The sequence below is a fragment of the Tauraco erythrolophus genome, chromosome Z, assembly GCF_009769465.1.
Source record: "Tauraco erythrolophus isolate bTauEry1 chromosome Z, bTauEry1.pri, whole genome shotgun sequence".
Classification (NCBI taxonomy): Eukaryota; Metazoa; Chordata; class Aves; order Musophagiformes; family Musophagidae; genus Tauraco; species Tauraco erythrolophus.
The window spans coordinates 92254097-92278925 of NC_141496.1; the positions used below are offsets into that span (position 1 = coordinate 92254097).

At 43.2% G+C, this 24829-nt stretch overlaps 1 protein-coding gene across 1 annotated transcript; it reads left to right on the top strand.

Annotated features, from left to right (window-relative positions):
- The first annotated feature begins 3675 nt into the window (after positions 1 to 3675).
- ERMP1 (endoplasmic reticulum metallopeptidase 1) lies at positions 3676 to 23263 on the top strand. The gene is made up of 15 exons (XM_086629562.1): positions 3676 to 3953; positions 4697 to 4998; positions 8447 to 8574; positions 8930 to 9035; positions 9903 to 10049; positions 11567 to 11659; positions 13038 to 13250; positions 14187 to 14407; positions 17084 to 17258; positions 17831 to 18021; positions 18646 to 18798; positions 19288 to 19490; positions 21030 to 21145; positions 21610 to 21773; positions 23099 to 23263. The coding sequence occupies exons 1-15, from the start codon at positions 3676 to 3678 to the stop codon at positions 23261 to 23263; spliced, it is 2655 nt and encodes an 884-aa protein (XP_086485688.1).
- Positions 23264 to 24829: the final 1566 nt, after the last annotated feature.

The window sequence follows — 24829 nt, forward strand, 5'->3', positions numbered from 1 at the left end:
ATGATAAAAGGGCTGTCGGTGTTCCCAACATCAGAAGTCTTTCTGGGCTAAAGCAGAAAATTACTTCTGAATTTTGAATTGATAGAATTTTTTTTTTTTTTTGACCTGTAGAGTTTGACTGTCACTGAAATCTGTATAGTCAGGTCTCACTTAACTGAGGGGTTTTTAATGTTCAAATGTTGCCCAAAGAGGTAAAGGAAAAAGACCATTGAGAAAAGGATGAAATTCTGTAACAGTTCTAATCCTCAAGTAAGCGTAGAGCCAAAATAAATGAACGACAGCTCCTATTTTCTCAGATTGTGCACTACCCTCCTGATACAGCCAAATTGAAATGCAGCAAAACGTGTTGCTGGAGAAGAACTGCCCCTGCATAAAGCTGCTTAGGTGAGTTTTTCAGGAGTGGTGGCCCCCACTGATGATACCACACATGAAATCCAAACAAAAGATGAAATTCCATACCTGATTCCTTGTTTGACTTCTGTATACAATTTTAAGACCTACTTAGTAATTTTAAAGCAGAAGTGCAGATCTACACTGATTATGTGGCTGCATCTTTTTTTAAAACCACATTTTCTCATGCCTATTAGTAATACTATCTTATCATCATGCAGATCACTAATATGGCAGTTTGGAAGGGCGGATTCCGTTCCATCACTGATTTGGGAGCCTACATTTATCCAGCCTTGGTTGTTTGTGCTGCAGGCATTTCACGGGAATAGTTCTGTACTTGTATTTCTAAGAAAACATTTACACTGGAATTGTTCATAGTCGAGCTGTCTTTAACCTAAAATCTGCTTTTGAGAACCAAACCTGGTGGTATGTTTGTCTGCTTGAGGAGAGGGAGGTCACACAGGTGACTGAAACAGAAGCAGGAGGGAAGAAAAACCGAACAAAACAGACTAAATCCAACCTCTCAGCCTAGAACGATGACTCTGCAATGCAGCAGCGTGATCGGGAGTTTTAAGTCACGAACTGCAACAGCCCTGTCCGTGCCGGGGGTGCAGGGACGCCAGCGAGAGCGCTCGCGACGCCAGAACGCGGGCATCGACCCACGCGGCTGCGGCGCGCTGCGAGCGCGGCCATCACCTTTCAGCGCTCCAGTCCCTCGGATTTTTCACCCAAAGGATAACACAGTGTCATGGTTTGATGTGGAGGGGGTGAGGGTTCTGGTGGCAGCAGAGGGGCTTTGCTCCCTGCGACCTCCCCGGTTTTGGATCCGGGTTAGGCTTAGTTCTGGCCACCAGATCAGACTGCCATCCCCCTCGGGGTTGAGCCAATAGGGCGCCTCTGCGAATTGCCCTATTTAAGTCAGGACAAAGGGACCGGAAAAGGTGCTTTGCCCAGGATCGAGCAGAGAAGGGAGGAGGGCACTGCCCCCGCTCCCTGGCTCCCGGCCGGGCAGCTGCCTGCGTCGGGCCGGCGCCGCCCACGGAGAATGGCGGCGGTGGAGCCAGCTGGGGAACTCGGGGGCACCCCACTCCCGGGGTGCCCACTGGGCTGAGTTCACCTGGAGAGGACTGAGATCTGAGAGAAACAGCTGCATCGACAGCAGGTCAGTGAGGATGGAGCGGGAGGAGGTGTGCCGGAGCCGAGTTTCCCCTGCGGCTGATGGTGAGATAGCAGGCGGCCCCCCTGCAACCAGGACGGCCTCGGTGGAGCAGAGACCCACTCGCAGCCCGTGGGGAGAAGATGCCTGAGCCTGAGGATGGTCGTGTTGGGGTGCACGACAAGGCAGAGAGGCATCTGGAGTCTGCGTGACGACCCACGCCGGAGCGAGTGGCTACAGCTCCCTAAGTACCCGAGACTGTGGTAAAGCCCACACCAGAGCAATCCGTGGGGAAGGATTGTTTCCAGTGGGCTGGACTCACGCTGGAGAAGTTTGTGGATTTTTCCTCGTGGGTAGGGGATCCATTGGAGCAGGGGAAAAGGGTGTAAGGACTCCTTCTCCTTTAAGAAAGAAGCAGCAGTAACAGCACGGAATGAACTGACCTGCACTCCCCCAGTCCCTGCCCCCTGTGCTGCTGGGGGGAGGAGGTAGAGCCGGGAGGAAAAGGAAGGGGGGGGGGGAAGGTGTCGGTTTTAAGATCTGGTTTTGTTTCTTTCTGTCCTCTTGAGTAATCGGTTTTTGTTTCCCTTTGTCCTTCTAAGTAACCATTAATAAACTGTTTTGCTTTGAGAAAAGCCCCGTCTGTTTTGCCCAGGACCATGGTTGGTGGGTGCTCCCTCTGTTCTTGTCTCAACCCTCAGTCCCTTTGTTTTTTTTTTCTCTCCTCTCTACTTTACTGGAGAAGGAGAGACTGTGTGAGTTTTAGTTGCTGGATCAGCCTAAAACCACGACACGCGACTGCTGTTAGAACATTTCGATGTGGCAACGCAGAGGCAGGGCAGGAAGCAGCAGTGTTCAGTGTTCATCTGCAGCGCTAGATGTTCTGAAACAGACATTTTCCTGGATCACATCATTCCATATTCTGTTTCCAGACTGCATCCCAGAGCACGAAGTCTCTTTCAGGATGTTTTCAGGATGTTTTCAGGAGTAGCCAGGTACATGGCGAAGCAGCGTGATGACGACGGGAGAAACGGCCGTCAGGCGGCTCTGCAGCTGAAGCAGTGCCATGGCCTCACGCCACCAGGGCTGCCCCGCTTGCTGTCTCTGCTGCGGCGGCCTGTGGCACTCACCACGGCTCCCGCGCCGGCAGCGGGGCTCCTGCCACAGCTTTCCTTGGCCTTTCGGTATGGACAAACACACAAAAATGTTGCGAACACACGAGGATCTGCACATCTGCGCCACCGAGGCGATGGTGCCCACAAAGCACAGGGCGATCCACGGTCAGGCCGGTGCTCGCCCGGGCACTGCGCCACGACACCATTTTAATGTTCTAACAGCAGTCGCGATATCCGTTGGGTGAAAAATCCGAGGGACTGGAGCGCTGAAACGTGATGGCCGCGCTCGCAGCGCGCCGCAGCCGCGTGGGTCGATGCCCGCGTTCTGGCGTCGCGAGCGCTCTCGCTGGCGTCCCTGCGCCCCCGGCACGGACAGGGCTGTTGCAGTTCGCGACTTAAAACTCCCGATCACGCTGCTGCATTGCAGAGTCATCGTTCTAGGCTGAGAGGTTGGATTTAGTCTGTTTTGTTCGGTTTTTCTTCCCTCCTGCTTCTGTTTCAGTCACCTGTGTGACCTCCCTCTCCTCAAGCAGACAAACATACCACCAGGTTTGGTTCTCAAAAGCAGATTTTAGGTTAAAGACAGCTCGACTATGAACAATTCCAGTGTAAATGTTTTCTTAGAAATACAAGTACAGAACTATTCCCGTGAAATGCCTGCAGCACAACCAACCAAGGCTGGATAAATGTAGGCTCCCGAATCAGTGACGGGACGGAATCCGCCCTTCCAAACTGCCACCTTAGTGACCCGCGCTCCGCCGGCACCGCCCCGCCGGGGCTTCCCGGGGCCGGGCCCGCAGCCGCCCGCCCGCGCCGGCCCGCACGGCGAGCGGCGATCGCTGCGAAGGGCCCAGCGCGCCCGCCCGGCGCCGCGGGAAGGGCCGCCCGGCCCCGCCCCGCCCCTCGCCGGGGCCCCGCCCGCCGCCCAGGGGCCGGGCCGGGCCGGGCCGGGCCGCGCTTTTTGGCCCGCGCCCGTTTCCGTATCGCGAGCGCCCGCGGCGGAGCGCGCAGCCCATGGAGGGGAGCGCGGCCGTTCCCGTCTGGCGGCTCCGCGCCACCGGCGGCCACCGCGACCGGCGTCCGCCGCCGCCGCGGGAAAACGGCGACCGCGAGGCGGGCGGGAAGCGGCGGGGCGGGCCGCGGCGGCGGCTGTGGCTGCCCGAGGCGCGGGGCGCGCCGCTGGTGCTGCTGTACCTGCTGGGGCTGCGGGCGCTGGCGGGCGTCCCGCACCGGCAGCTGCTGAGCCGGCCGGCCCCCGCCGGGCCCCGCGACTTCAGCGCGCACCGCGCCAGGTACGGCGGGCGGGGGGGGGGGGGGGGGGGCGGGCGCGGAGAGCCGCCACGCCGTCCCGCTGCGTGCCGCCGCGGGGCAGAGTCCGCCGGGGCTCGGCCGGCGGGCGGCGGCGGCCGCAGGTGCCGGTCGCTTTCCGTGGCCGTGCCTCCGAGCGGGCGCGGGCCGAGCGGGCCCCGTTACGGGCCGGCGGGGCCCGCCCTCCCGGTACCGGGCTGCTGCGCTTTGCGGAGCGCCTGCCCCTGCCCTCGGAGCTCGCCTGAGCTCTTGCAGAGCACGGGCCAAGGTGCTGAAAGGGCTCCTGTTTGCTGCCGCTTCACGGCGCTGTTTTGGGCTAAATTTGCCAATTTTTAGTTAGTGTAAATCTTGCTGAGAGTGTCCCGATTCAGACACTCAGGGAAGGGCATATATGCATGTGCGGAACCTTGCTGAAGATAAAATCTTTAGCTTCTCCGTCTTCCCTTTTGTTTCTTTTTTGGGTTGGTGTGTTCAAACCAGAAAGCCAGTGGTTGGTGTAATTCCATCACAGATGGACGAGGAGCCCCGAGTGAAGATCAGTGCTGTGTGCCCGGCACTGTAACGCTCTTTGGCACCTTGGCTACAGTTACTGTCTAACTGGCTTTGGTCTCTTCTACTTAGTGTTAGCTTTGGAGTAGGGCAATGTACAAAAATGTCGCAGTTGTAGACAACTTACATAGTAAATGTTGAACGTGTTGATGCTGAATGTGTAATTTATCTCTTGCAGGAGATATCTTGACAACCTCACAGCAATTGGGCCCAGAACAGTTGGAAGTCCAGAAAATGAAGTTCTTGCAGTTAACTACCTCTTAGAACAAATTAGGGCAATAGAAAGAGAAAGCACAGGTGCTCACAAGGTATCTGTAGACGTGCAGAGGCCCACAGGCTCCTTCAGCATTGACTTTTTAGGAGGCTTTACTAGTTACTATGCAAACATCACCAATGTTGTCGTGAAGCTGGAGCCCCGAAACGGCGCCGAGCACGCAGTGTTATCCAACTGCCACTTTGATTCCGTACCGAATACCCCGGGTAGGTCCGTGCGTTTGTCCGGCGTCTCGGTGTGTTATTTGAGCCACAGGGTTTGGCTCGCTGTCTTCTCGTACCAAGTAGCCTTATAGCCACGTGCCATAGTGCTGCATGTGTCAATTAGTCTGCTTGATTTCCGTGAGAATTGGGATTTATAGTAACAGGTCGGTCCTATCGAAGTCAGGACTTTGCTCTTACTTTCTGATAGGCAGCAAATTACAGATACTATATTTAGATTTCTAGAAGGTTTGGTTATATCTGCCTTTCTTGTAATTCCATGTTTATGCATGGTGTTTGTGTGCTGCTTCCACCTGTTATTCAGGTCTTTCCGTGCTTCTGTACTGATTTAATCCTGACTTTCCTTTCACAGGATGCTTTGTGCCACAGGCTGTTCCCACCTCCACTAACGAGCCTGTGTTTTCCCCTCCCTTTGCTGGTGTTGTACTATAGCTCAAATTTTTAGTGCGATATCCTTAAGCTATGCCAATTTTTTTTTTTCTTTCTGTGCTCAAAGCTTCTGTCTCGATAGACTGCAGCAGTCAAGGATTGAGGTACTGACACCTTGATAGTGTGTACTTCTCTCTTGCTGCTACTTTCACTGTCACTGTTGCGTACTCTCTTCTTACTCCTCTGCATTTTTATAAATCTAATCAAGTTAAATAATTACTGCAGCAGGAGTGTAAACAGCTTTGTAAATACATGGTTTTAACAGTGGCAGGAAGGTAGAGAACTGGAAATTGTGTGAAAACTTTTGTTGTAATATTCAGCCACAGGCGTGTGCCTGTTACTACAGATGAAAAATACCTACAGGCTTCAGCCACCAACAGCACTGCTTTTACTAAAGTTTCTTCATTTACACCTCACATGATATTTTATTTTGGGGGGGCAAACCTTCTGTTCTTTAGCACATGCAAGTAGTCTTTATTATTGAGAAAGCAGTTGAGTATTAGCTGGAGAAACAAAGCACTTGCTGTGCTCTTTGTGTCTTTTTTGTCAACAAATACTACACAGAACTTCTCTTGCTTCTCAATCAGATTTAGGCAAGATGGGTTTCCAAATTAAGCTTAATAACTGCATTATTATAATACATGCTCTGTGACTTAGGAACTGCAGAGATGCTAATTGCTGTATTTATAGTCTAAGTATGGCTGCCTAGGCTTAGAAAGAATACTTCACAAGCATAGTGCAGTGATTATTGAAAACTGTCTTTAAATTGCTGCCTTATGTAAACTGTGTGTCTGCTTCTGTGGGTTGTAACGCAGGATTGTGGCTACAGCCATTGCTTTCTTTACAGTTACTCTGACAGTAAAATACTTCACCAGCCTTGAACAGAGGTGCCAAAAATTAGTAGTGATTTGTACAGGATTATACAGAAACCTGTGGAGGAGCTAGAAATCAGCCTGTATGCTTGCCCTTAATCACAAAGCAGCCCAGCCCTTTACCATGACAGCGAGGAACTGCTCTGTCTTTCGTTTTCTTAGTGTGAAACTTGCTTGTAATTTAAGCAAGAACCTTTTGGTTTCCACTCTTCTGTGGGTTGTTTGCTTCCACCTTTGTTTCATTTAAATGAACAAAAATATGTTATTTAATCAGAATCAGTAGGACATAGTGTTCAGTGACTAATATATTTGAAAATCAGATAGTAAAACGTAATATTATGTACACATTTGGTTACGTATACAAAGTGAGTAAAGTAAAACACAGTAAACCATTAAAGCATCAATGTTAGAAAGTTTGGATACCCTTTAGCTAGAGGTGTAAGTGAAAATAAGCTTGTGAAGGAAAAACGTAAACTAAACTCCTAAAACATGTCTCTCTTTCTAATGGTACTAATTTTCAGTTTACGTGGCCTGTTTGATTCTTTTCTAATAAACTTGAAGGCAGAAACACCCTTGAGATGATCACAGATGCAGCTCATAACAGGGTTTTCTTAGGTTACCGTATTTGCCGTAACATCTGTTTAACCTCCCATCAGTTTTACTGTATGTGACGTATTTGGGGATGGTACTTTCTCTGTGAGCTTCTGTCATAGTCTTTGGCTACGTGGATGCTTTAATCAGGTGTAAAATTGTGTGTCTGTTGGAATCAGTAACTTTTATTTTTCTTAGCTTCACCGCGAGGCCGGTAAGTGACTAATATCTCTGAAAACTACAGCCACTTCTCTGCTGAGTTTTCCACACAGTGTAAGTTAGATAAAAGAACTCAGTGTGACTGAGAGCAGACCACTGAGAGATTTGGGTAGCAATATGATCAGGTCTTTAGATCAGATATCAGCTTTTTGGAAAGCTTTGGGCAGAATAAGGCATTGGTTTCTGAGAAATAGGTTAGAGAACAGTGTGTTGGAAAGATTTCGGGTTTGTTTATTATTCTAAAGTACTTCTATACAATAAGCTGAGGCTAAAATTTTGACTGAGATCAGTGTTTGTATCTGGAATATGCTCTTTTCATGGAAGGGGCAAATATGTGTAAATTTTGCCAAGTTACAAGCTTTGGAAAAGCTGCTTTTTTTTTTTTTTAATGTGTAAATTAAACCGTTTTAGCAGCTAATGAGTCTGCCCCAATAGCAGCCTGAGACCTGACCACACTACTATTGTCATCTCAGTGCATGTCAGCATCATCTGTGCAACCCAGGGCTAAAGGAAGGAGGTTAAATTTCTCTGTTTGCTCACAAATTTTATTGATTAGCGTGGGGTAGGGAGATGCTACAGCTTGCACCAAAGTGAGGGAAATGGGGCAATGGGAGACCTTGGCTAAAAGGTGGATGCTTAATCAAGACAAAAAAATGGCAGGGCATGGAAGGACGTGTGAGGAAGTGGGAGTAAGTCGAGAGTGGTGCTGGATGAGGAGCTCAGAGAGCAGACTACTGACCTCGGAGCAAAAGGGTTTTTCTGCAAAGAGGGAAGGGTGGTGGAAGGCATCTGATCATGAAAATACTGTATTATAATGCATACTTTGATTTTAAGAATGTTTTAAAGATGTGCATTCTGGTGTTTCCTTTGCTTTATTTGCAGTCTTGGCCTTCATGTTACTTTGGAGTTTTGTCCACAGCATAGAATGCTTTAGGGTGACTTGTGTGGGAATTTTTTAAAATCTGGTTATGCAGCAAGTGAAAATTATGTCCTCATTTATTCATATTGTTCTCAGAGAAATAGATAACAATCTCTTTGCTTGCTTAGTAACCTGATTAGCCTACTTTTCTCGAACAGTAATATTGGATCTGATACCTTGTACTTCCTTGTTCAACGTTTGGACGTTATTTATCTTTCTGCTGTTGCTTTTAACTAGCACAGACACAGGGTACAAGCAGTAGCAGAAAGTATGCTACAGCTTGACGTAATTGTTCCTCAGTTAGATTAAGTGGCTGAGGTAGCACAAAGCCTTTTCTTCTCTGGTCTTTATTGCTATTCTGTGAATTTGTTGTAAGCCATACTATTCTGCTGATTATTTTAAGGTGCCAGTGATGATGCTGTTAGCTGCGCAGTGATGCTTGAAATACTTAACACGCTTTCAAAATCATCAGAGCCCCTGCAGCATGCGGTCATATTCTTATTTAATGGTGCAGAAGAAAATATTTTGCAGGTGAGAATATGCCAGAATTATAAAATATAAGTCAAAGCTATATACTAAGGTTCTGACAAAGGAAAGAGTAACTGCTGACACAGCTTGTACTTAATCTTTTGAAATATTGGTTAAATGCCGGTCTTAACGTTCTGAGGAAAATGTGTTTTATTTCAAAAGGAAAACTATACTTACATTAAGAGTATTGTCTGTATTAATTTAATTAGAAGCCTTGGATTTGCTGCATCTGCATTTGTCATAAGTGATTTGACTGCTTTGCCCGATCTTGAGTTGTGATCATGTGTGATGGAAAATAACATTTAGGCTGATCTGAAAGATATTTGACCTATATTTTTTTTTTTGTTTTCCCATCAAGGCTAGTCACGGCTTCATTACACAACATGAGTGGGCCAAATCAGTTAGAGCTTTTATTAACCTGGAGGCAGCAGGTGTAGGAGGAAAAGAACTTGTTTTTCAAACAGGTATGAACTTGCATTGTGTCCAGTTTCTACACTGAGATAATTTGATAATAAACAGTTTAGACTTGAAGGAGTATTGAAACTGACTCGTAAGCAAAAGGCAGGAGAACCTCTGTGCCTCTTTTCCAGCCCTGTGCAGCAGATAAGTTGCTCTACATCTTTAAGTACACATAGGCTAAAGCACTGCCACTGAAGTGCCTCATTCGTGGAAAGCCTGCGTAGAGCAAAATTACAGAAGTTGTATTTCCCCTTTACATCAAGGTAATAAGGAGAAAAGCAGATTTAGATATTTTTTACATATTTCATCCTTCCATGTGCTCTACTTAATTTTCACAGCAGTTCTTTCAAAGCCTTTGCAGGGACACTTTGGCATCAGAACTCCATCTGCTGCTCAGAAAGCGGCAAAACTGGGTTTTGTAGGCTACAGTTAAGCTTCTGCTCCATCCTAGGGGACTGCAGGCGTCCTTCTGCTGCTGGGGCTGCTTAATTCTTCACTTGCACTCAGTGCTTGAGTGGAGAGGCTTTTCTCTAAGCAACAGTTTTGAAGTGTGGTACATAGTAAACTGGAAACTCTGCTGAAGGCTGTGACTTCTTCATTAGTGCTGGGTCTTTTTTGAGAAATAGCTTATGTGCTCTGCCACTGAGCACTCAAGGCAGCAGTGGACCTTTTTCCCCTCTGAGTGTAACTAATACTTTCTCTCAAGTGAGAGTCATTCAGCCAACACAAATGCGCTTAGTATATATCCTGTGAGGCAACAGGGTTAAAACTCTAGTGAGTTCCTTTGTGTTGTTTGTTTGTCACCATAAAGATACGTATCTTAACTGAAGTTCAAAAAGTGTTTGTTGAAACTTTCTGCTCACCTTTGTTAGGACCAGAGAATCCTTGGTTGGTGCAAGCATACGTCGTTGCAGCCAAACATCCCTTTGCCTCTGTGGTGGCACAGGAAATATTTCAGAGTGGTGTTATCCCAGCAGAGACGGACTTCCGCATCTACAGGGACTTCGGCAACGTTCCAGGTATGTTACAAGGAAGCCTGTCAATGCACATTATGCAGCCGTTGAGCTGAACCTTATAGCGAGCAGATTGTTCTGCTCTTTACTATGTGAAGGTCTGGGAGCACATTTTCCTGCTTTTTTTCTAAGGCAAGAGCGTTTAGATTTGGTTTGTCATGTAGTTTCTTAAGGATGTTTTTTGGAGACTGCTGTTTTCCAGAAAGAAACTGCATGATAGAAAAGTTTCCTAAAAATCACAAAAACGTTCCAGAAATTAACAGTAAACTATTAAATATTTTGTTTTTAAATATTTCAGTAACGATGGTGATAACATGCTTGCAGAAATTAAATGTCTGTGTCTAATGGATAAAGCAAAATCATCCTTTTTAAGATAGTGACTTAATGATTAAAGCACTTTCATCACTTGCTCCTAATCAAGCACAGGACAGCAAGGGAATGGTTTTTGGTTTTGCTAATCTGTTTAGTTTGCTATCCATCCTGCAGATAATGACCAATGGAAAAAAAAATGTGAAACACACATTGGAAACACAATTCAAAGCAGTGTAAACTTCTGTAAAATCCCTGCTGTCTGGCACAGGTTGTCGCTGGAGTTACTTTCAGGAAAAGTGATATTTCTGAATTGATTCTTTGAACAAAACATGTTGGCATATTCTGAACTGTTCCAAAGTATGCTTCTAGCCTGAAAATAAAGTAGCTGCTGTTGTACAATGTGTTCTTTATTTGTTAAGAATTGCACCTGGATCATAAATGGTAAATGAATTCTCCCTGACCTCTGTTTTTTCTGAACAAATAGAAATGAAATAATGGAGCTGAAGAACTAGTTTGTTCCTTGTTGTCCACTGGTAGAATTGAGGTCTGAATTGTTAAACCGCTGCAAAATTGTGAGGGTTCAGATTGCAGACAGCAGCTTTTTACGTGTGCAACTGAGAGGGTGTGTGTTTGAGAGACAATGAATGTATGAGTAATCTGGCAGAAACTTGGTAAATATTTTTTGTTTATTTTTACAAACTATTCAGACTTTTAAATTAGGAGTTTTCAGATGGGCTGTTTGAAAAACTGTTTACAAATTAGAAGTAAAAAGAACATACCTGTTTTTTGAGAAGATGTTTCTATAGTTCCACAGTGCTACTTTTTATTACTTTTCAGTGTGGATCTCTATTGGTGTTTTCCCAGTAAATGTTTGGAAGGCACCTTGTACATCTTTTCTTAAACTCACAGGATAAAGAATTTTCATGTGTTTCCTCAGTAAAGATCAGTCTGTATACAGATGTCATGCAAATCAATATATTAGGGAGGACAGATATTTTAAAATGTTTTAAAAGTGTCCCTTTTTTAAATACACATGGAATCCCAGGTAGTCTTCCTTCTATGAAGCAAACTATTTTGTTCATCTATAAGGATAGTGAGTGGGCTACGAAGTAAAGCAACGTTCTGTGTGAAATATATCTGAGGCTTTCACATGTTTCATTTTGAGGTTTTAAGTTTATGTAATTTCAAATGTGCTTTTTCTTTCTCTGTAGGAATAGATTTGGCTTTTATTGAAAATGGCTACATTTATCATACAGAATATGACACATCAGACAGAATTTTAACAGACTCCATTCAAAGAGCAGGTTGGTATTTCAAGTATTTGGTAATTTACTAAAGAGTAGCACTGTAGCTGCTTTTTCATTTTACTGTAAGACTACCATTGCAAGAAATTCATCATTTCAATTACAAATTTAGAACATGCTAGTCATGTTCTAAAGAACAAAGAATTAACTGAATGCATGTCTTTAGAATACAAAGGGAATATGTTTAGTCAGCTTGGGGAGATAAACTTTATCGACGTCCAGTGATGCTGATTTGAAAGTAACTCTGGAATCTAAATAAGGTTATAATCTAGCCATTGATACCTGATTACTCAGTGTTCCACATTCCTGTTCTCTCAGTAAGTCCTCTTATTGATTAATGTTCATGATGAGAAGCTTATGGTTAAGTTGGTGGCATAGAGGCTGATCTGCCAACAGAGATTTTTCTTTTGGGATGGATCTCAGTGGTAGCACATGAGCCGTGGGTAAACGGGATTTATTTTCTGCTAACAAATTGTGCTCATAGCAGGCTGACAGGTTGCAGTAAAGAACATTACAGTAAAATCTTTAGTTTCCCAGCAAAAATAATGATATAATCCTAAATGCCTCCAGGATTTTGACTGTCTCCCACTTTAAGCTGCACAGAAGCCAACTTAGGTGACCACCATGAATAAGAGTTTAAAACACTTTCTTGTGCCAGTGCCGTTGCAAGACAGAAAGTAACACTTCAAAATTCGTGTTGGAAAGCTGATTTTACTGGCCATAGTGGTTATGTAGAACATCTCTCGCTAAATGTATCACAGCTAAAAATAAAAATAAGACATATGTTTCAGCCAGCAAGCACTTTTACAGGTCAAGTAAAAGCAAAATGAAAGTTGACAACAATTGTTCTCGTTTGAGTACGTGTGTTTTGGCTGTCCTGTGGGAAAGGAAAAGGTGGCTGGTACCTGCAGGCTACAAAGGAAAATAGCCTCCTTGCCTCCTACCTTAGTCGTCTGCGGAAAGAAAGGCAGGTAATTCAGTCATCGAGACACGGGGGGGTTACTAGTGGCTCGCAGAAGAGGAAGATTAGGAAATTCTTCTATGGCTTATCCTTGAAGTCCAATGCTTTAATATCAGACCTGAAGAAGGATTTATGGGCTGAAAGCTTGACTATTCCCTTCATTGCTACAGCATTTAAATACGTGACGCTTCCGAGGTATGCTTGTTTTAGTGGCAGCTGTATAGATTAGCTCGTGAATAGATGTGCTGCACGTACCATCAAATGCCTGCGTCAGAAGAATCGGTTGTGTATTCCCATCCTTGGTAAGGATACTTCAATACAGTTTTATTTTTAACAATGCTTGTATTTAAAGGAATGCTGTGCACTAATTCATCAGCCCTGGTATAGTTGTATTTTATATCTGCTTTTTTTTAATAGGTGACAATATTCTAGCTGTCCTAAAATACCTAGCAACATCAGATAAGCTGGCTAAATCTTCCGAGTATCGACATGGAAGTGTTGTGTTCTTTGATGTACTTGGTTTATTTGTCCTGGCCTACCCTGCTCGTGTTGGCACCATCATCAACTATATTACAGCAGCAATTGCTTTTCTTTACTTAAGCAAGAAAGTATTACAGCCCAAAACCAGAGGTATGTTAAAACACATAAATCAATCACATTACTTTTTAATGAACAGCAATTAGATGGAGATGTGTTTAGGTGATTAAGGCATCTTTTTAGATGAAATTCAGAAATAAATTTTAGATGTGCAGCATGCCGTAGGAGTTGCTGTGTGTTTAAATTTCTCAACTGTGAATAATTGTGAAGAAAGACTATGATAGGCCTAGGTGTCTAGCATTTATGAATCATGATAATGACTTTTGTACTTTCATGAAAATTAAAGTTAAATCTTTTGAAGATCTGAAAATGGGAAAAAAAAATGGTTACTATCTATATAACTCTTTGTTCTGTTAGCACAGGTAGGTAGGGCTTCAGAGTCATGTTTCTTTAATGCCTGTAAATAGGCAGGAGCAAATAAGAAAACCACAAATGAGGAAAAAAACGCCAAAATTTATTAAAGGATGTAAACCAACTTAAATCTTCTAGTTAGACCTTTTCAGGTATGTGTAGCAACATACCTTTTTTAAAAAAGACAAACCAACCACCCCTGCCCTCTCCCGCCCCACCCCCAAAACTCCAGGAGACATTTTTGCAGTAAGAAAAAGTGACAAGAAAAGCAACTCCTTTTTTTTTTTGTTGTGTTTTTTTTGTTGTTTTGAGAATTTTTAAGTGGTAGAGTGGCTCCACTGGTTCCCTAGAGAAATTTTTACTATCAGGAACATGATAATCTGCAAAATACACTAGTAATCAGGGAATAAATCTTGCAGTGGGCAAGACTGCAAAAAGACTTGCAAAGAAATAGGCTAAAGTGATTTAGACCATAGTGTGAAATCTTCAGAGTGGACTCCTCGCGCAGTTTTATTTTGGTCATTAAAGCAATTATACTCTGAGGTGGTTACAATCTCGATGGTGGCCTGTGGTAGAATACATGACCGTTTAATGAAAATTCTTTTTTCTTCTTCACAGCTGTCCATAACCTGAAGAAATTCTTTACTGCGTTCGGCTTAACACTGCTAAGTTGGGTCTGCACCCTGGTGGCGGTCCTTTCCGTGGCTGTGTTCATCTCCATCATTGGAAGGTCCCTCTCTTGGTACACACATTTCTATGTCTCTGTGTTTCTGTATGGCAGTGCAGCTGCAGCTAAGCTCGTTCTTGTGCATACACTGGCCAAGAAGTTCTTCTACAAGGTAAGCTCGTTTTGTCGCTAACGTTGAAGGTTAATTTAATCTGTCAAAGGCTCAAAAGTTGGGTTGATTAAAAAGATGCGAAAAGTTTTCTGTATTGGACAGAAGTATTTAAAATGTTGCTGTAAAAATTGCTTTATCTAAGCATAGGGATTGTGCTGTTAAATCAGAGAGTTAAGATCTCTATGATTTAAGACTTCTTTCTTGCTAATGACCTTTAGGAGAGGCTTCAGAAAAAAAGACGAAAGCCTAGTAGAAGACAGTATAAGGTACTATTTCTTTCCGTGTCTCCACGTTCCCTTCCTGTCATCATCTCCGTGATAAGAGATCAGAGCAACAGCTGGAGAATTCAGGTTTTTTGGTACCTTCCAATGTTTCTGATTAATTACAGAATCTACATATATACTCAAATGTTCTTTGAATCTTACCGGATTCTTGTCTCTGAATGTACTTGTATGACAGGTTCCCTAAATTTAATAGTTTATTTTGGTGTGGTACTCCTTATGTGTCTTTTAATGTTTATTTTTTATTTAATCTATCATTTACATTTTGTTGTGAAACTTGGAATTCCAGTTCTCTGTTTTATTCTGTCCTTTATTATGGACATGTTTTTGGTGATATCATTTGTGTTTATAATCTTCTAAGCAAATACAACTTTTTTTTTTTTCCCCAAATGGTTCATGTGAGAGCTTTTTTCTTGTCTCTGTCAGAATTTCTGGTTCTGACATGCCCTCTTCTAATACAGTAATCTGAGCTGTACAGAGCTTTCTAAATGAACCTGTTGTAAAAACCTGAGTAGTCACCCTTGCCTCTGTGGTTATTCTGATTGTTAGTTGTTTTGACCACCACTGGAGATGGAGCAGAGGTCTCAGTAGTCCGTATTCTTTTCTGCAGCAGGTAAATGCCATTTAGGCCCCTGCAAGATTTCCCAAGGATTGAGTGTGTGTTACCTTTCCATTGCTGTCACTTGTCATGGTTACTGTCTATCTGCCTTTTTTGATTAGAATTGTTTTTTACGGACTAACCAACACAATTTAACTCATATAATGATGTCATAATTACAGCTCACAACAATCTAAAATGTTTGAATGACAGTTTAATGGTTTTGTATTTAAAACAAATAGGGTCTTGAGGTGGTGCCTTGAGGTGTCTGACAGATGACACTCTCCCAGGGTAGAACTCGACTACTTGAGCCTGTTAGGTTTAGGTTTGAGGCACTGCAATGTGCTGGTACTTACCTGCTCAGCCATTTGCCCAAGCTTTGGGCAGGGGAATTCAGGAAACCTAAGTAGACAGCCAAATCCAGCTTCCTCCGAGTATTTGAAGAAGTTTTAAGAATTTACTGAAATTTGATTGCATGGAAAATTCTGAGTGGATCCATCATGTCTTCATCTGGAAGTGTTTTTTTGTTGTTGTTTGAGGAAGGCGAAAGTTAACTGGTACATGTATGTTAACAAAGATATCTATGTGGTGGTGTTCTCTTGTGGAAAAGATGAGCCATTTATAAAATAGATGCGATGTTACCATTTTCTAGTTTTTGGAAGAGCTGATGGGAGAGTGTACTTTCACTAACTGTTCAGCCTTCCAGGCTCTGGATCTCCTTGTCTGAGGATTGTCTGATCAGCAGATCAGCCAACTCAGTATCATGAGTCTCTCAATTTTCTTGCATGCTGTAGCTTGCAGTACACTGCAGTTTGTGCTGCCACTGTAACTTAGATTGTACTTAAGTGTTGCATAAAAATTTTGGAAGCTAATCTCTTACTTGGCTGTCTTAGACAATGCCTGGGTGTTTTCCGTTAGTGGCTCAAGAACTTGTGAATTAATAAGCTTTTTGTTTTGAAATAGGTTTGGCAACTCAGGCAACTCATATGTTCCTTCTTCTCCTCCCTTTTTTTTTTTTCCTTCTCAGCCCAAAACTGAACTAGGTGCTTTCAAATAGCCATTGTTCATGCAAGCAGTCCTTCTTGCTGCTAGCAGGATTCACGATTAAAAATCTTGCACTACAAACACTGCAGCATTGCCCATGTCACTTAAAAATCCCCACCAAAACAAATCACGTTTTTTGATGGTTAAACTTCTTTTTCAAAAAACTTGTCTGGTGTTATCTGACTCATGCATGTCTTTTCTTCCGAACGAATAACGTGTTTAAAAAAGCAGAATTCTGAGGTGCCCGCCGTGACATGACGTACAAAATTGCACCAGTATCGTATTTGTGCACGAATAACGGTGCTTGTAGAAGAAGTAGTAACAGCTGCTGTTCAAAACCAGGTTTGGAATCTCAGAAGATATAGGTAACTTTTTCACACAGAAGTACTACGTAACTTCTTTACGTGCTTCATAAATGCCAATACTTTTTTATAAAAAGGCCCTATTTGACAGTGTCCCTGAAACATTAGCCTTCCATCTTCTTGGTATGGCCATTTCTACTTTCCCTTCCTTCCTCCGCCCCAGCCCATTAATCTCTTTTTCAAGCTATATCAGAGCAGATTTAAAAAAAAAAAAAAAAAAAAAAATTGTCATGGGTAATTCTGAATGGTAAGAGAATGGCGAGATGGTGCTTGTTGTTTGTCCAAGGAAAACAATTATGTACAAGAAATAAGGATTTTTCTGTGTATTCTCATGAGATCTGATACATAGAATATGCTCAGTAATGAGTGTATTTGGGTTTTTTTGTTGCAGAATGCGAATGAGCAGTACCTGGGAGATGCTTTTTTTGATGCCTCATTGATGATTTGGTCTACAGCATTGGCTGTGATTACTCAGATGGGCCTTTGTTCAGCATTCATTTGTACATTATGGGTAGCATTCCCTTTACTCACTAAGCTGATGATTCATAAAGAATTCAGCCAAAAAGGTACGAGTTTTGAGGTGGGGAGGTTGTATTACAAAACATCTACCCCTACTATTGTGTATTGGATGTTCACTCCAAACTCTATTTTAAGCAAAAGAGAGCCAAAACTTTGAGTTTTGAATTGTCAAAGTATTCGTGTGACATTTTTGTAACAAGAAAAAGTGTTCTTGAACTAAAGACTGTTTTCAAGTATGGAGAAGGTCTTTAAAAAAAATACATTGAAAAGCATCCTGTGTCTCAGGCTAAAAACGACGATACTATGTGGAGTTATTAATAAGTGATCAGATACTTTAATAGGCAGTAAAGGTTATTAAAAAATACTGTACTATTTAAGCAGTGTTTGGGACAGGACGCCTGCTTAATTTTTTTTTTGTAGTACAAGAATAGTTTTGTGGTGTTTTTGAAAGAGTTACATGAGCATTGGCTATGCAGAATGAGATCCCCTTTCCATCCGTGGCAGGGGTGAGGACAGTATTGTGTATTGAGCCTTGCAGCATTTATTAATAAAGCTGTGTGTTTTTCCTTTTGAAATTTCATCATTTTTTGCCTTTTGTTTTTGTTTCTGTCCCCTATAGGTGCCACAGTGAAGTTTATCATGATGTACATGCTGGGAATGTTTGTTCCCTATCTGTATATGATGTATCTTAGTTGGACTGTATTTGAAATGTTTACACCTGTTATGGGACGAAGTGGTTCAGAAATTCTACCAGACGTGGTGGTGGCAGGATTTATTGTGGTCATCACTATGATTCTGTCATCCTATTTTGTAAGGAGAATACGTAAATGTTGTTTAAAACTTTTAAACTTTCTCTAGAGTTTAGAATCAGTGTTTTTCTAAATTAATACTTGAAGTTAGTGTAATTTGACAATATCTTAAATGTTACAGGCAACTTCCAGGAAACATGTCAAAGATTCCATGTTTTGTGTTAGTCAAAGAAAAGCCATTGAAACAGGGGTTAGAAAAATATATCTGCTCTATGATGATGTCATAAAGATTGGTGTAAAATATGCAGTTTAATGCTGGAGTTTGAACAGGCATTCATTTTAGGTGAAGTATAGTATGTGGCTGAGCAATACATACACTGCACTTCAAAAAAAAAAAAATCCTCAGCGTTTTTCTTTCTGCTGCTCTTGCTGCAAAGGTTCTAGGGTTTTTTTTGGCAGGTGTTTTGAAAAATAGGAAATATTTGAAAGCTCTGAGAAGTACTCACTTTATTCCTTTTGGTTTTAAGTACTGAGGTTACAGAAAAGTGTCTTGTGTCAGGTAGTACTTGCATGATATCTTTTTAGTGTACTTTCAGTTCTGTAATAGGATTTTAGAGTTATACAAATAATGTGTTATTTCTGAAGTCTTGCAGCTTTATAACTGGGCTGTCTTCTTATTCTCTAGATTAACTTCATTTACCTTGTCAAAAGTACAAAAATTACGTTGGTATCTTCAACAGCTGTGTTTGTAGTCACTCTGATCCTCGTTTGTAGTGGAATCTTCTTTCCCTACAGTTCTGATGCAGCTAGCCCAAAGCCTAAGCGAGTCTTTCTCCAGGTAAGAAGAGCCTTCCGTATCGTATCGCCTCTGCTGGTTGCAAGAGTTTGTTTTTTGTCAAAGCTTGACACCCCCTCGACCCCTGCCCCTTCTCTTCCGTGCTTGATGGAAAAGCTCTAATGATTAGGATTTAAAAGAGTTGCTAATGTTTCCTGCGTGCAGGATCTGTGTTCCGCTCACCTGTGTCAGAAGAGCAGGGCTTGTTTTGGGGGTTTTTGGGTGGGAGAGCTGAGTAAGCCATGATAGTTTCGAAAGTGAATGTGGGAGATGAGCAAATACTCACAGGCACAGTCATCTGAACGCAGGTGTTTTTATGCTGTTTTGTTTACCTGAGTAATTCTTCTATATATCCACACGTGTTCAGTGCATGCTGGAAGTGCAGTATACCTTAAGTATCGACGTGGAGGATATTTCAGAGTCACTTCTGGCTCTTGCAAACTGCACATGCTCCATCATCTTTGTGTATCATTTTTTGTTTTTTTCTTCTAGCACACGAGCAGAAGATTTCATGATCTAGATGGGAATGTGGTTAAAAGCGACTCTGGTATATGGATTAATGGATTTGATTATAATGGAATATCTCACATAACTCCACATGTACCTGAAATCAATGACACCATTAGAACCTCATGCGAGGAGCAGGCTCCTTTCTGTGGCCTTCCGTGGATTTTGCCAGTGCATTTCATGTTCCGGTTGGTGTGAACACTGCTTCACTTGAGCACTTACTGCCAAAACACGTTGGTCATTTACACAATTTCGCTTATGTAAGGGTAGAAAAAGTAAGGCTAATCTTAGTCTGAAAGTAAATAATCTGACCACTTCAGAAGACACTTAAACTTCTGTCTAGGTGCAGACAGAATTCTGCCGGAATCTCTGGAGGAGATTGCTGGGTCTGCTGCAAGAGCTGTAGAAGTTGGTGTATGGAAAATTGATGTCAGCACCCGTGGAGGAAAAGATGAAGCGGGGAGGCCTTCTAAAGGGCAGTTCAGAGTAGAAGTGTGTGTGTCTCCTTCCTTTGTTGAAGGAGAGGCCACTGCACGAGCATTCACTCACCATCCAAGGAGTCACGCTCACACCACCCGAGACTTTGACTGCTAGGGCTGAAGTCTCCTTGCAGCAGGTGACACCAGTGAGCCCACGGGTGCCCCTTCCAACTCCCCGCTCACCCACGCGCTCACTCTCGGGCATTCCCTCTGCCTTCAGGCTCAATGCTGGTTTTCCTGTAGCAGTTTCAGGCATCATATCTTACAATAATAATTCATTCAGATGGTACAGTCCAAAAACCAGCTCAAGCTGGGTGCTTCCAGAGAGGGACTATGGACAAAGAAATCCCTGGACAATTGCACCCTTACAACCTATGCACCTGCTCTTCACACACTCTTCACGCGCCACTTTGGTCCAACGGTGATTTCTGGTGTGGGCTCTTCTGACACTTCAGTGGATTCTTCCTCTGTCTCCAGGCAGACAGGCCATGAACTGCTCTCACCGTGCTGAGCTGCAGCTTCTGCTGACAGTTGCAGCCTCCTTGTCTTCTGGTTCGCACGACTTGTGCGCTTGCTCGCTAGCAGAACATGGGAAGCTGGAAAAGTCCTAGACTTAGGATAAACACTGCTTCACAACAGCCACAACATCAGCGTGTTACCAACATTATTCTCATACTAAATCCAAAACACACTGTACCAACTAGAAGGAGAAAAGGAACTCTATCCCAGCTGAAAGCCTGTCCAGGAGAAAGTTCCCAACTTGTGGCCTGAGGCTTCAGCAAGTCTTGCTACTAAAGCCAAGCAATGGATTCCACTTGAGCTACAGAATGACTACACCACCACCTTCTTCCCCCTCTCACTCTAGCTGACAGCAGAGGAAGTTCAGAGCAGCTGGTCTCCCCAGAAGAAAACCAGCTGCTGTGACTCCTTCTCATACCCCAAGAATCTTGTGAGCAAAAGTGTAGCGGTTTGAAGATGCAAATATTTTTAACTTACAGTTTTGTAAATTAAGGCAGATTAAGGTAATGAACAAACACACTGGTGACTATTTCTCTGTTAACATGCCCTTTAAATGTTTGTCTGGCCACAAGCTGCTAATTCTACCTACCTTCTGCCAGAATCAGTAGCTTTTGAAGACTTTGTTTAGTAACGGCACAGTCAGCTATACTATACAAAAACTTCTTGGCGTCTCATATTTGGTACCCCGGAGTGTTGCAAAAGTTAAAACTTTTTTGTTTTGTTTTACAGGAAAAACTGGTTTCTTCCTGCTCCAGAAGTTTCTCCAGGCAGCCCTGTTCACTTTAAGGTTCTGTCCAAAGAGCTGATGCCCTGGAACTCTGTGAGGTTAAGCTTTGAATTATCTGGTGAGTGACTGAAGCTTCTGGTTTGTGGCTTGTTTTTGTTTTTATGCCCATAATAAATCAGGTTTTGACTCCAGTACTGCAGATTCTAGTGCCGTTCCCAAGACAGTGAGCTTTGTGAGATCAGTGTGAAGGAATTGAGTTCTGTAACACACTGGAAGCTGTGGGTGTTGTGTTGCAGTTGTTATTTGGGAGACCGATAACCTTGGCTATTTTGAGTAAGCCTTGGTCTTTTTATAGCAAGTCCTTTCTTAAGGTCCATTCTATAGCTGTCCCTCTCCTACATCATCATCTCACTTATCTCACCGCTGAGAAAGAACGGAGGCTTCCTCTGTGAAGAAGACAGTTGTCTGATATTTTGGAAGACTCAAATAGTAATATTCGGATAATATGCTACTGTGTAGGAGAACGGGGTTATTCTGCCTCCGCGTGATGGTACGTCTGGACACATTCCCGTGTCTCTGCAGGCCCAAGTCACATGTCTCTGTATTTTCGGCCGCGCGAAGGATCGGCGCTGTCTGCCTGGTCTCTCGGGGATGGCGTGCCGGTGGCCAGCTTAGGAGGGGACTACTTTGTGTTTTACTCCCACGGGCTGCAGGCCACGCCGTGGCACTTCTGGGTGGAACTGACGGTGAGTATGCTGCTGCTGGAAGCCTGGCAGTCCCTTGGTCCGCCCTGTTGTCACTGTTCCTGCGAAAAATATCGTAACAGCTTTCTTAAGTTTTGCTTTATTTCATAGATCCTAATTCTAGCTTCCTGCTCTTAATTTGTCCCTCAGCTTTGTTTGGCTCACATCTGTTTCTGATGCGTAGTCCACTAACTTGTGAAGCCACCAAAGGGAGACTGTTTCCCTTGTCTCCATGGTCGTTGGTCATAAGCCTGGATTTCTCTGATCTCAGCTTTGTATTTCTTCGTGTTTTATCTTTATTACTGTTATTTCAGAGTTCTTTTTCCTGTTCTGAGTAGTTTCCTTTTCATGTATTTTTTTTGCTTGGTTTTGGGAAATTACAGGGAATCCTTGGTGGGAAATTTACCTGTCTTGAAGCCGAAGAGAGTTGTGAAAGCTTCTAAATTTTCTCTCATATTATTTTCAGTTGGAAGCAGGGCTTCCAGTATTGTTGTTCCAGTGGGACTTACGATCCCCTCCGCAATAACTTGACAGTGAAGAACTTTTTTGCAGATCTGCATGTTTTTATAGGTTTAACCGTGTCCTGTTCTTTGAGTAAATATTACAAGAACCTTTGAAAGTTCACAAAGTCCCTTGTTCCTTCCTGGATCAGGCAGCTTATATATCAGCATATAAGCATGGGACTTGCTCTCTTGTATATAAGAGTGCTGAGTCCCCACTCCTTTACGTGGATATCTTATAATTAATCTACTCTAAGTCTCAAGTTATCTTCTAATTCATTAGAATTGGCTTATTTTTGGTATCTCCTCTGGAGAGACTTCTGGTAACGTGACAGTATTGCACTTTGCTAATGCATTTAACTGTTTCTTAAAATATTTAACTAAATAATCCACTGAGGGTACTCGATAAAGGCAGACAGGAGTCTGCAGTGTGACAAACTGCCTGATCGACAGTGGCAAAGCTGGGCGGAAAAGGCTTTCCATCCTGGGGATTCACAGTAGAAGGATCAGGATGAACACTGTGTTGGAGTCGTGTTTGATCCGACAGCAAAACGGGCAGATAGAAACGCTGAAGTTGGAGCATGTGCAAGCGATGTTGTGTGTCAGAGGCACGATTACCTGGTTGCAATTTCAACTCAAATTGGACTCGCCGTGTAATCAGACTGGTAGTTTGGAAGATGAGAAGTGGTTTAACGTACAGGACAAAGAGCTGCAGACTGAAGTTTGTTACGTAGATGTTAAGTCTGTAGAAAAGTACAACTGGCTTGATCTTACGTTTAAAAGCCAGAAACAATCGTAAAGACCGTGTTGTCCTTTTCTCACCTTCAGGTCCCAGAAAAGCATTCTGATGGAATAGTGTCCCTTGCCATAGCAGCACATTACTTTTTTGGGGAAGATCAAAAGTCGCCTCAACTCGATGCCTTACTGGAGAGGTTTCCAAACTGGACGTTTTCTTCTGGTTGGTCCTCCACCTACGATCTTTTTGTCTTCTAGTGTTGGCAGTGATGCCGCGCTACCAGGGCAATCTCTCTGACACAGAGTGCTGTTGTAGCAAACATGTTCTAAGAAGATGCCAGAGACTTCCAGAAGAATTTAAAGTCCTTTGGCGGCAAATGGTGTTTCTTTGGCAGTTTGGCAATTTAGAGACTACTGCTCTCCTGGGGATATAGTGATACTTCGTGTCAACGTGAATACGGTTCGTCTTGGTTCTTCCACTGAAATGGCAGTTTGACTAGTGGGATTCTTAAAATGAAAACTGCAGTTGAGGAGGTAACATTAGCATAATGTGATGGCAATTGTAACGACAATATTTTGATGTTGCGTAAAATATAACCGTACTTTACGCACGTGTGGGGACTGTCGCCTGCCAATCCTGTCCGTCCTGTGAAAGTGAGACCTTCAGCTAGGAGACGCTTGTTCGCACGATGGAGGGACGGAGGTGGCAAAGTCCTAAACGTTTTGTCACTGGAAGAAGTCACTGAAAGCTGTCGTGCTTGCGTAGGTTGCGTTCCCAGTCCTTGGCAAACGCACAATGCAGAGAGATCAATATTGTGATTGAATGTTGTAATTATTTATCTGGATTATCTTTTCCAAATAATGTTTCTGTTAAAAACTTAGCTCCTACCCTTTTGCCTGTCTCTTCAGCGTTACAACTCATAGAATCATAGAATGGTTAGGGCTGGAAGGGACCTTCAAAGGTCATCTAGTCCAACCCCCCTGCAAGGAACAGGGATATCTCCAACTAGATCAGGTTGCTCAGGGCCTCGTCCAACGTGGCCTTGAATGTCTCCAGGGATGGAGCATCCACCACCTCTCTGGGCAACCTGTGCCAGTGTTCTACAACTCTCATGGTAAAAAATTTTTTCGTGATATCCAATCTGAATCTACCTCCCTCTATTTTAAAACCGTTACCCCTTGTCCTATCACAACAGGCCCTCCTGAACAGCCTCTCCCCACTCGAGCGAGTAAGTTTGACCTAACTGTCACATTGTGGTTTTGTTCCTGTTGGGATCTTTCAGTATCAGCATATAAGCATGTGACTGTCTCTCTTGTATGTAAGAGTGCTGAGTCCTCACTCCTTTACGTGGATGTCTTATAATTAATCTGCTCTAAATCTCAAGTTATCTTCTAATTTATTAGAATTGGCTTATTTTTGGTATCTCCTCTGGAGAGACTTCTGGTAACGTGACAGTATTGCACTTTGCTAATACATTTAACTGTTTCTTAAAATACAGTTTGCTTTCCATAAGGAAAAATACCAAGAAGAGTCATCTTTAAAAAGATGTCCAGTATCTCTGAATTGCTCTTGTTTTATTTCCACAGGATGGGTTTTACAAATGGCTGTGAGCGATTTGGAGTATCTTCTAGTTGTAATTGACAAGCTTTGAGTTCAGAAGCCACTGACCTTTCGGTTTTTTATATTCTGGGGTGTTTTTTCAGTGCAGTGTAAGAGTTAATAATTATTAACAGTTAATTAATTAATAATTAACTAATAGTTAATAATCAATAATATTAACAATAGTTAATAGTTTCTGAAATTCAAAGAACTCTGTGTACCTG

Bases quoted from the DNA above. Each gene is read 5' to 3' on its own strand.
- ERMP1 (XM_086629562.1), top strand. From the start codon at position 3,676: ATGGAGGGGAGCGCGGCCGTTCCCGTCTGGCGGCTCCGCGCCACCGGC. The intron at 4,999-8,446 runs GTAGGTCCGTGC...GATTATTTTAAG, and splicing joins TTCCGTACCGAATACCCCGG to GTGCCAGTGATGATGCTGTT. The intron at 18,022-18,645 runs GTAAGGAGAATA...CTTATTCTCTAG, and splicing joins TGATTCTGTCATCCTATTTT to ATTAACTTCATTTACCTTGT.